Source organism: Lytechinus variegatus, chromosome 7 (assembly GCF_018143015.1).
Source record: "Lytechinus variegatus isolate NC3 chromosome 7, Lvar_3.0, whole genome shotgun sequence".
Taxonomy (NCBI): Eukaryota; Metazoa; Echinodermata; class Echinoidea; order Temnopleuroida; family Toxopneustidae; genus Lytechinus; species Lytechinus variegatus.
Genome location: NC_054746.1, coordinates 10,454,483 through 10,466,701, shown reverse-complemented (window position 1 = coordinate 10,466,701; position 12,219 = coordinate 10,454,483). Strand labels below are relative to the sequence as shown.

Sequence of the window (12,219 nt, the reverse complement as noted above, 5' to 3'; positions counted from 1 at the left end):
AATCCATCTGTTTTGCATCATTAATTGGACTCAATTTACAACAATATTTTTAATAAGGTTATTCCTCTATTTTTTATGCCAATAGTATAACTTTGAAAACTTTTGAAACATTGTCCTAGTAATTCAATAAAAACACGACAAGTAATGGATTAGTGACTGGGGTGGGGAACTTCACATATATCTAAGTTTCAAGAGATTGAATGATGAAAGTTTCCCATTTGTTATTTACAGTTACTTTATGTTTTGTTTTCCAGGGAATTGCTTATTGTGAGCGTCATTTGTATGCACCCGAAAAGCATTCTGTTTATTGAAAAGATGATGATTTTTTAAAATACTTTTACAAGTAGGTGACTTTGGAGCTCTCTGCGGCCTGCAAATAAAGTGATATAGCGCCATCTGTAGATAAGTACAAGACAATTCAAGCTTGCGATCGCGGAGCTCGGAGCTGCAGGTTCCACTGACACCCGTCATTTCTTCTTCGAATTTCTTGAATCCGGGAGAGGATACCATTGAAGTAAATCTGGATTATTTTCCTGTTGGTGACATACAAAGTACAGATACTTCAGTAAACTACGGAAATCTCTCACGCGTCGTACTTTAAGTAAGTAAATATCAGCTTGATTTTGAGTTATCTGACGCTTCACGAGTGTCACCGCTAGCTTTGTCCACGCCGATCACACACTGTTGTAAATAGAGTCTATTGCCATAAATGGTGATGGTAAATGTGGGAGTGTATGGCTGCGGGTGGAATTCCTGCAATCCAGTCACCTCTGCTCTGACCAATCTATCGTCTGTGTTGTCCGTTTCTGCGTAATTTATTGCTATTGATTCAGTAAATACTAATCAGTAATTCCATTTGTTCACACATTTCTCTTCATACACGTATGTTCTTAGATTTTTATTCGTGTCACACACACAGTTGATGCTGTCTGTCATTGTCAATTGTCTTGAATTGGTGTCATGTCAATAAATCAAGTTAAGTTTCATTTTCATATTCAATATATTTCAAGATTGTTCACAGATCAGGCATGCCACCGCTCTGCTAAGATTTGTAGAAATAAGACATTAAGTGATCTATTTGAGAACAATGTCTAATTGTAGAAATTGTTTATCAATGAGACAAATGTCCGTTTTGCTTATTTAGTTTTGTGAAGGAAGCCCCATGTCGTCTGCGCACCTGAAATTAAGATTAATTTATTTCAAAATACAGAATTTAGATCTAGATCAAGATAAATCTTTAAGGCCTAGATCAGGTAAGACTAAGTAAGAGTGAATATTTTTATTTTCTTAACGTTAGATCTTGTATTCTCAAGAGTTAGAATACTCTGCAAGAATCTTGAAGAAGGCAGATCAAACTTGCAGAAGATGAAGAAGATTACAGTTAGATCTAGGTTCTAAGATACATGCAGTGTAGGATGGGGGTTGGGTGTCTGGACACTTTATATTTTTGAAGCCTTCTTTTTTGTCTTCGGATTACACTAAAAATATGAATTCAATAGTTGTAATCATCTTCTATTTTGTTCTCTAGATATAATATTTCCTAACATTTTGTACTAAAAATTGATGAAACTTCGCTTGCAAATTTTTCCAAATGACTTTCTAAATTGATCGTACGGACACACAACTGGGTATACATGCATGTGTGCCGAAAATATTTTTCAAATTTGAGAAAAATTTCTTATGAAATGCTTGACTGACTTTTGTTTTAGATCTTTTTGATACGAATATTTCCAGGGAAGGGTTATTAACAGTTGAAGAATGAAGGTTATTTCAGTCTTTTACTATGAATGAATGAATCCTGAAAAACCCTTGCCTTGTGGTTAACCTGGTTGATGACTGATGATTCTCTTTTGTATTGTAGTCAACAAACTGTGTCAAGAGTGTAACATACAACACATGTATGCACAGGAAATCTTTTATTCATTTTAGGGATTGCCCTTGAGTGGTTGGGTATCCCTCTTTCTTAAAAAAAAAGCTACTTTAGGTGTGTATGTTTCATTTGGGACCAAGCACCAGTGAGGCTATTTCATCCAAATTTGAAATAAATGGGACAAAAAGTGTCTTATCAAAAACGAGTGGGATGGGTCCTTTTAGTAATAAATCTGCCCGAGAGAGAGTCCTAGAGATTTGACAAAAATATCACAGGGATTAATTAGAGTTCTTTGGAAGTAGAAAAATTGAATAAAGGGTGACAGGTAATTAAGGCTAACTACCGTCCTCTGAAGTACAGACCTTACCAAAGATAAGAAAATCAACGAGGGGCACATAAGCAAATTACTTTATGTCTCAACATCCAAGTAAATACAGGGCTGGAATGAGTCAAAGGCTACCCAAGGCCATGGTTTCTAGTGACCTCAGAAATGGCTTCGTTGGCCCTATAGTGTTTGTAGACCTAAGGTCAAAATAACATGTCCATCTTGCCTACATATATGGCCTTGGTGCCCTGCAATTATACAGCGCAATAATGATACAGTGCTTGTGTCCCATTGAAAAGTTTTTATGACCTTGGATGCCCCTGTCTATAAAACGAGTGCTGCCTTTGCTTTTTTTTTTTAAATAAGTGTCTTTTAGGAAATGGCACTGTAACCATACATCTGAGAGCACCCAGATGTACATGTAGGGATGGATTAAAGGATTACTGCAATTACCTGTTGGAAGAAATTGTTCATTGATCAATAGTTCCTAAGTATGTAGGTACCAAGCAATGATGCTGGTAGGGTTACCAACTTCTGGTGGAATGAGATTTCTGTAACATTTATTGGTTCTATTTTATCTTCCTTGAATTAAATCCTGTCCTGTTATCAGTAGCAAAGTGATGTGTCTCCCATGAACCACCTTAGAACTTTATGTGACAGTAGAGTGAACAGACACTACTATTTTACCTTTTATCCAGGGTTCGCCCAGGAAGTCGGCACAGCACCGCTTTGACATATGAGTATCTGCTTTGGGTGAAAAAAATGTGGTTGTTTTGCAGGAAGTGCAATGATAGGATAAGAGTACATCCATACTTGTGCTTATACATGTAGATCGAAACACGTCCACTTCCGCACTGGCGTGTGTGGTATTGCTGTCGGACATATTGAAGTCAGTATTAGCAGTGCAAACTGCAGAGTACAGATTTTCAGTACAGGATATATAAGGCTTGTCGTCTTGTTGCGTATGATCATTTGCTTTCAGTTTTCGTGTGGAGAAAGTACTCTTGTAGGCTACATTAGGCAGTTATGGGTAAGAAATTTATTGGCATTTATCATGATATTTTCAGTTTATAGTTGCAACAGATTCACAACAGAGGTTGTTTGCAAGTAATATGAAAATACATGAATTTTAGGGCATGGTCGTGAAACACAGTATGAAAGTGTTCATTGGAAATGATTTGACCTGTATTTTTCTTGATTTTAGAATACAGTATGTTGTAACAGGCATTCCTTTTTTTGAGTGTTTCTGTGATGAGGAGAGTCCAAAAAATGTTTGTCCTGTGCATACATGTAAGTACTGAGTAAAAGAAGACAAATACTCCTCTGTCCTTTCAGAAATTAAAACAGATCACAGATGATCATTCTTGAAGACATGATACACCAAGTACTAGTACTTGGTGATTGTTCATGTTGACATCTGCATTTAACTCTCATCATTTTTTTTCTCTCAATTCTGCAGATTTTCAAATGATGACGAACCCGGAAGGGTACAAGTTTACCCTCCCCGATGGGAGGTATGCAGATGGAACTTGGGATCTTGTAATCTACATTACCAATCTCGATACCTCGGTCACCATTTCTGGTATCGAAGGAAACTTATCAATTGGAGATTTAATGCTGAGGACTGTTCAAGCCGCTGGTGAGTAGACAATGCCAAATTTAAAGGGGAATGAAACCTTTGGAACAAAGAGGCTTGTGTAGAAACAGAAAAATCAAAGAATAAGAATAAAGAAAGTCTGAGAAAAATCGGACAAATAATGAGAAAGTTATGAGCATTTGAATATTGAAATCACTAATGCTATGGAGATCCTCCCATTGGCAATGCGACAAGGATGTGTGATGTCACTGATGAACAACTTTCCCTTTGGTGGACTATAAAATACCCTCAAAATGTCTCTTTTTACTTTTTCTTATGATGATACAAACTCTTTATCCAAGATGTATTCTTAAAAAATATGTATTGCATGCCCTCATGTAGAAAGAACACATGATCTATGGATAGATGTGATAAAGAGGCAATTCAAGTGAAATATATACTAAAGTAATGGGGAGAGTTGTTCACAGGTGACATCACACATCTTTGTCGCATTGCCAATTTGCTATCTCCATAGCATTAGTGATCGCAATATTCAAATGCTCATAACTTTCTCATTATTTGTCCGATTTTTCTCAAACTTTTGTTGATCTGTTTCTTTGATTTTTCTGTTTTCACACAAGCTATCTTGTTCCAATGGTTTCATTCTCCTTTAAGAATACTGTAATTCTTTCAATTGTTCAAATAATCCTGAATGCCATTTTCAGTTCTATGGGTGAAAAACAAAGTTTTACTTCAGTTCTCAGTGAAAGAATATGTGAGTTTAGAATAATCTGTAGTACCCTGTTATAAAACAAAATTTGATATTAATTAGAGTGTGATACTGTGACAAAACAACGACAATGTAATTTAGAAAGTTAATGTAATTAAGTTCAGTACATTCAATTGTTTATTGAGAATCTGATAGATACTGAACTCAAGTGGATTTTAGTTTTGAGTTTGACATGAATTTCATGATCATTTCTAAACTGACATTAGCAAAGCTACATTGAAGTCAGAATCTCAGAAACAATTTTCAAAGAATAATGTATTGTTTGTTGATTATAATAACAATGTACCATCAATTAGCAGTTGATTAAAGGTATTGATCACCTGCCCATCTGGTGGGTGATGAAGAAATAAAGTTAGAATTTATTATCAGTCAGAAGAATTATTTATTATGTGTGGGGGAGTCGTGGTCTAGTGGGTATGACTCTCGTCTTTCAATCTGAGGGATGTGGGGTCAATTCCCAGCCATGGCGTGTTTTCCTTCAGCAAGAAATTTACCCACATTGTGCTGCTCTCAACCCAGGGGAGGTGAATGGGTACCCGGCAGGAAGAAATTCCTTGAATGCTAGAGTGCCTGTAGGTAGCATGGCTATAGCCGGGTAATAATAGTAGTGCTTTGTATCCTCAGGCAAAAAGAGCTTTATAGGGATGCTCTGGGCTGAAGATATTTGTGTCTAAATTCACAGAGTAAAATGCTGAAAATTTGATCAAATCGGATAACAAATAATGAAGTTATTGAATTTTAAAGATATGCATTATTCAGGTGAAATAGTTCTAGGCATGTCTTCATGAATATTCATTAGGTGGACTGATGATGTCATATATTCACTTTCATTTCTCTTATGAAATCATATTTGTTTCATTTTTTCATGAATTAAAATGTGTAATGATGTGTCACCATTATGGTGAAATAAGAAATAACTACAGTAATGCACTTAATCACTTGTCAATCCAATTGTTTTAGTTCTTGTTAGAAACATTTTGAATATACTAAATTTCATATAATGAAATACAAAAGAACAAGTTGGAATATGACATCAACCCACAGGTCTAATGAATATTCATGAAGACATACCTACTGTAGAACTGTTTCACCAGAATAATGCAAATCTTTAAAGTTCAATAACTTTGTTATTTGTTAATTGTTATCTGATTTTGATCAAATATTCAGCATTTTGCTCTGTGAATCTTCAGCCCGGAGCATCCCTTTAAAAAGCCAGCTACATGTGTGTGTATTATTATTATTATTATATTTTGAATGATTGTCATTATTGATAACTATTCATTATGTGTCTCTGCTTGGCAAGTAGATGACTTCTTACAGACACAGGAACCCTATGAATCTGATATATCCTCTGGTATGTTTGGACCATTTTTCGAAAATATGGCACATTTTAAGTTTTTTTCCCTTTAAGTTCAACGCAGTTATGATTTTAGTACACCAAGAAAATTTGCAAAGAAACAAATGTTATAAAGTGCACTGATAGACTAGGAGCATGGCCAGGCCATTTCAAAATACATGTAATTTCAGCAACATCTCTTTTATTATGATTTCCTATTATTTGACAGATTTGTTGAAAAAAGGAAAGAAATAATTTTTTCATATTATTTTATATAACAATTGTATGAGTTTTACGAAAGGCTTTGTCTTGACCTCCATGCGTTGACAACATGGTGTAGTCTGTTATATGATATAAAGTTGTTTATAATTTTTCCATACATTGTTTATATTTCGTTTGATGATATATACATCGTAGCACCAGCATCAAAGTATCACATTACATATGAAGTAGTCACAAGGTAGAGTAGCTATAGAGCACAGTTGAATTTAGTCGCAGCATAAACTATGCACAAGATTGAGTTGTCATTTGTATCTAGGTGATATAACATGTACACGAAGGCCTATTCCTGTAATGTATACATCTATTAAAACTGGATACATGTATGGACTGTTTATTGTGAATTGCTTGTTAGGCCCGTTTCGGGTACACGTGTACACGTGTACACGCACGGTCAAGTCAGTGCACATGTACTAAATTCCATCACCGTGTACACGGTAGCATCTGCATAAAGCTTGCATGGGGCTACAAAGTCAGTGAACAAGCTCACAGTCTCACATTAAATCTTAGTTCTCAGACACTGCACATGTTTTAATTACTAATATTTCAATATATTTCAATTAATCCAGAGTGAGTTCACTTCCAAAATCGCCAATTTAATCCACATTCTTTCTGGAGACTCACGTTTTTGTACCACGAAATGGGTCTGCTCCGGTCTCGAAAGCTCGAAAGCATTGCTCAATCACACTCAGAGTCAATTTGAGAATCACCAATTGCGATAGCGATCATCGCTACAACTTACGTGTTATACGCTCGCACACATGTGCTACAAGCCTACAAACAAACGCTCTTCAAATTGGCAACATAATAATGAAAATCGATCGATAACTTCAGTTACACTTATTCTGCAGCGATCTGTGCATGCATGTATGGTACAGTATACAAAATGCGCATCCAACGAGCGTCGGCGCTAGCTAGGGCCCTGCACTGATTTTCTTTTGCATTCTTTATTAATTTAATGCGCTGCTAAGCCGAGTAAACTTTTAATTTGCACCAATTTTTGTGGATTGATACTTCAAACTTCTCAGGTAAGCTTTAAAACCGTGACTTAGGCTATATAGACCCCTTTTTATGACATGTTGATGCGGGTCCGTGTCGACATGAAAACAGAACTCGCTCTCACAGTGTTTACAACGTGTACACGTGTACACGACCGAAAAACACGCCGTGTACACGTGCATCAAAAATGGACTTTCAAAACGGGCCTATTGCTTGTCTGAAAATATGATTTTGACTTTCTTATTAATATTGGCCTAAAATTAAATACAAGAATTCATTTAGAGCAATCTGCGTGTTGGCTGTTGACAATAGTCCTTGACTTCTTTTCCTATTCAAGGAAATGATGGAGACATCACTTTCTTGACAGTACTCCTGCAATACATTTATGTATGTATGTACATGCTGCCAGTACTGAGTCTTCACTTTTCATTGATTCATGTTGGGCTGTATATTTTTTTCAACCCTAGAAACATAGTTTTCAATTATATATATTTCAAACCAGAGTTTGTGCAAATGCTCTATTGAATTTTTTTATTGGTTGTAAAAATTTTCTTTAAATATAGAATGTACTGTACATGTAATTGTAAATTACTGCACTCTTTTCATATGACTCTTTAATTAGAAAACACCCACAACAATCTCTAGGATATCACAAATCTTGGGAAGTTTCATTATAAAGTATTGTGTGATGAAAGTTGATGACACACTGTTGGTGGATTTCCTGTCTGTTCCCCTGTGTGTTGGATGGTGGTAGAAAGGGTTGAAGAGAGAAAATATACATGAAGGACTAATACCCCTTTCAAAAACCCAATTATGCGGCTAATAGCAGCATAATTTGGTCGTAAAATTGGAGGAGGACCAGAGTTATCCGCATTATTTTGATGCTGCTATTATCCGCATAATAGCAGCATCGGGACAAGATTTTGAGTTTATGAACGCATTTCCAAATAATGCGGATAATTGCCATGGTGCGGTCACAAAGTCCCCCTTTTCCAACACAACCGCATCGGAGGGGGCATGTCCAGTTGTCATGACGATTATCCGCCTTTTTCAGGACGGGTGCTCGTAAAAATAATGCGGCTTATTTTCGGAGTTTGTGAACAGAATTTTTATTGAATTATCCGCATTACTCTTAGGCGGCTAATTGGAGGATAGGTTTATGAAAAGGGTATAAGACATAGCACACCATCTCTGTACATGTACATCCATGTATCATGTCAGGATCAGATCATTTAGCTATAACTCCATGATCAGATCAAGGAGTTACCAGGACCAGGACTTGATCAGATTAGTGCATTTCCTGCAGCTGTAGTGAAGAGTGTAATCTAGTGGTTTCTCTGCATGCTGTAGTGAGAGACTTTAAAGCATGGCTGCACAGATTATTGTGTGACCCACTACTCATGAAGCAAGTAATCTGTGATTTTTCACTGACTTTTTGTTATAAGCTACAGAAATCCTTGCATCTGATTGGCTTAGAATCAATATGTCAATGAGGTCCTTCGTGAAAGTAAATTGCCTATTATTATTATTAATTCGTCTGCTGCCAACTAGTCCACTCACCACATTGTCTACTTTCATCTAGTCTGTAAAATGCCATTCCATCCATCAATATTCCATCTAACAACCATTCAGTCCAATAACCATTTGGTCCAATCATCACTTTAATTACTATTTCGTCTATGACCATTTCATCTCATAACCAGTTGGTCTAATGTCCACTTAATTTTTATTCAATTTGCACAATTATTATGGTATATGGGATGTGGCTATTGGACAAAGAGTATATTAGATGAAATGGTGAGTAGACGAATTGGCAATTACATGAAGACCATGTTGATAGTGGACAAACTGATGGTAGACCAAATGATAGTAGATGAGTTGGCAATTGGAAAAAATAGGCCAATTGGAAATAAATCTTCATCTTCATGAACACTCTCAGGCTGAGCTTTTTTTCCTTCACTACTTTCCTGCGTGGACGTCACGTAAGCCTTAACAGTTCTCCCAATTCTCTGAGTCAAAACACTGTTTTACAGGTTTTTTTTACACAGCTTCATGTACATGTACATGTATGTAGGCATGTACTGCTGAATCAAGGGATTGGAGATCCTACATTTTTGGTTTGATTTGTTTTTTTTTTTGTAAAACATGTCAAATTTAATACATGTGTGGCCTACAGTAGACTTTTATAGTAGTTGAGTACAGGTATAAAATTCTCTGTTTAGATTGAATTGGTTCAGGATGATTTTGGAAGGTGATGTCCTGCCAAGTTTTGACCTAACCTACACTGTAGTGAGGTCATGTAAAAGAAGAGCCGCAGGTACAAATTCTTTGCTAGTCTTGGTCTTTTTTTCTTTTTTATGGGGCAGTGGTTCTTTAGAGATCGTTCAGTCTCAACTTTTGCTAACAACTTTATGAAACTCCTAGCTGGTATTTTCCGATGTATGTACATGTACAGAATTCATGATAAAAAATACCAGGTATTCTTAAGATGTAGGTTTACATTGTATGAAAGCACCAATTGTGTTCTTGTAATCTTATGATAATTGCTATCATTTATTGCTAATCAGCACCTCAAATATAAATGTAAATACAAGCCAGTTTATCCTTTGCTAATATTTATAGACCTACATGTTTAGGGTAATGAATATTTGAATATTGACCAGTGAAAATTTCACGTCACAACAGAATGCTGTGTGTATTTGCAGACTAATATTTAACAGGTCCAAATATGAATATAAATTGTATATGAAACCAAATATTCATACCCGGCAGTATAATTCTCTCCAGCCAGGCCAAATTCTAAAATTTTCTTCTCATCACCACCACCACCACCAGTTCAAGACAGATCAAAATCCATTATGATATGAATTGAAATCTATTTTGGAATTTTTCTTCACACAAACTTGGCCATTCCTTCTCAGGAATTTGATGAAGTGTTGACGAAAGAACGAGTGACAAGGGGAAACTTTGGGGTGTTTCTATTTTTCATCAGCTCAAAATATGCCGTTTTCATTCTTTTCTGTTATCAAAGTGGAGTGACCGTTCGTTCCAATTTGAAAATATTTTGTTTTCATCAAATAAAATCTTGACACATTTAAAAAGTGCATTTGCCTGTAAGGCTGTAAGGACTGTTTTAATCACTTTCTATTGTGCAAATTTGAGTAGTTTTCATATTTTTTTGAAAAACTCAATCAAGTCTAGCTTGTATGCTTTTTCTGTGAATTATTGTTCTGGCATTTTACCTGCAAGGAATACATTCATCATTTGAACAGATTGATGTGTGTTGTATGTACCATTGTGCTTGTTGTGGTCAGAGGGTAAATTTTGTATTACTTGTAGATTTTCTGTCCAGGGGATACATGTATGTAGGTCTTTGGGTATATCTTTATTATTGCTATTAAAATGAAAAACAACATCCAAAGAATGATAAACTCTATGCAGAGAATGGAAAAGTTTGGTGAGAACCCAATCCAACCATACCAACCCTTTTCAAATGGCCATATTTCCTGGACAGTCTTTATTTCACAGAAATTAATAAAGAGTGGTTTATCCCCCTTTACCACCCTTAGTAATATTTTTTTTGTGAATTTTGCTCAAAAGAAAATAAGGGAATGTCCCTAGTCATAAATCTAAAAAAAAATGTCTTGGTCTATTTCTCTGCTTCATCATTTGGGGTTGACCCTTGACACTTCATGTAGGGGTTTGAAATTCGGGAATGTCCCTAGTCATATATCTAAAAAAAAAGTCTTGGTCTATTTCTCATACAGGGTTGACACTTAACACACTGTTGGAGGTTTGAAATCGGGACTGTCCCTATAAATATGTTTATCAGAAAAAAAACATGTCTTAAGCCATTTCTTTGCTTAATAATATAGGGTTGACACTTGACGCTAGGTTCGAAACTGAAAGTGGGATTTTTCAGTGTAAGGGTTGGAGCACTTTTACTCTCCAGGACCAGGATACACTCTTTGGGTGTACATGTACAGAGAACCCAGTCGTCTATACTGTACATTATTTTTAGGAAGTGACACACAGTATACTTTCTTTTTTTTTCTGCTATTATCTTCATGCTCATCCGGTTGATTATCTTTGATGATTCTTATGAATGCCTACTAGCCTCAAGGCAGTGAAGGCACACAGCTACATGTAGGGGAATCAGATTGTACGCAGGGAGATTCCCCTCATCGGCTTGTAGGGTGTCGAAACAAGACATGTTCCTCTCATGCATACAGGGAAAATTTGCATTATTAACACGCATAAGCCCATGACTCATCGACCAAATCAAACCAGGGGAACGTTTCATGAATTCATATACTCAATGATTTACATTGCAATCTGTTATAAGTTACTGAAATCCTTGCGTCTCATTGGCTCAGAGCGAATAAAGTCAGTGAATCACTGGCAAGGTGCTTCACGAAGCACTCCCCTGGAAGCTTTATTTTGATGAATTTCATGACTGCAAAAGGAGAACAAATACATGTACCATTGAGAGGAAATCAAATTTGAATTTTGAGATTTAATGTAGATTGATATCTTTGAATTGCTCAATGAAATGAATAATTGGATGAAAGCGCCGATAGCTTTATTATTGGGTCATCACAAATGGATATTATTATAATCAACTCGTAGTTACCCTTTGCATGCATATGACACACATGTCTAATAAACCTACAACTGGTGCATTTCCCTAATAAAGAGCGTAACCCACTCAAAGCAGTTTTCCCCTGCCATTAGATACATTACTCATCACAGTATAGGCCTAATGCCCCGTGGTCAGTTTTTATCTTGACTCAACACAGCTTTTTTATTTTTTGTTTAAGCATAGAGTCCATACATTTACTTTAAGTTTGACAGTATACATGTACATGTAGGCCTAGATGGTGGTTGATATAATACATGTATATATATGTGGGACCTACTATTTAAGGCAGGGGCATCATGTTTGCCTTGAGGAAAAATGACAAGCATAAAATGAATTATTGAAAAAGATCTTTTGTTTTTGATGGTTGTGTGTTGGGGGAGAGTAGGCCTACATGTAGGTGTC

General features: G+C 36.0%; 1 protein-coding gene across 4 annotated transcripts in view; it reads left to right on the top strand.

Moving 5' to 3' along the window:
• The first annotated feature begins 421 nt into the window (after window positions 1-421).
• The window catches only part of LOC121418419 (fermitin family homolog 2-like), an 81,019-nt gene continuing 69,221 nt past the window's right edge, over window positions 422-12,219 (top strand). Inside the window, exons 1-3 of one of the 4 annotated variants that reach the window (XM_041612267.1) lie at window positions 422-601; window positions 3,655-3,834; window positions 5,868-5,915. In XM_041612267.1, the coding sequence (XP_041468201.1) occupies window positions 3,663-3,834; window positions 5,868-5,915 (220 nt within the window). In that variant the 5' untranslated portion in view covers window positions 422-601; window positions 3,655-3,662. Of the gene's footprint in view, window positions 602-3,119; window positions 3,226-3,654; window positions 3,835-5,867; window positions 5,916-12,219 lie in introns of those variants that run through there. The other 3 variants (XM_041612266.1, XM_041612269.1, XM_041612268.1) reach the window with 3 other exon arrangements.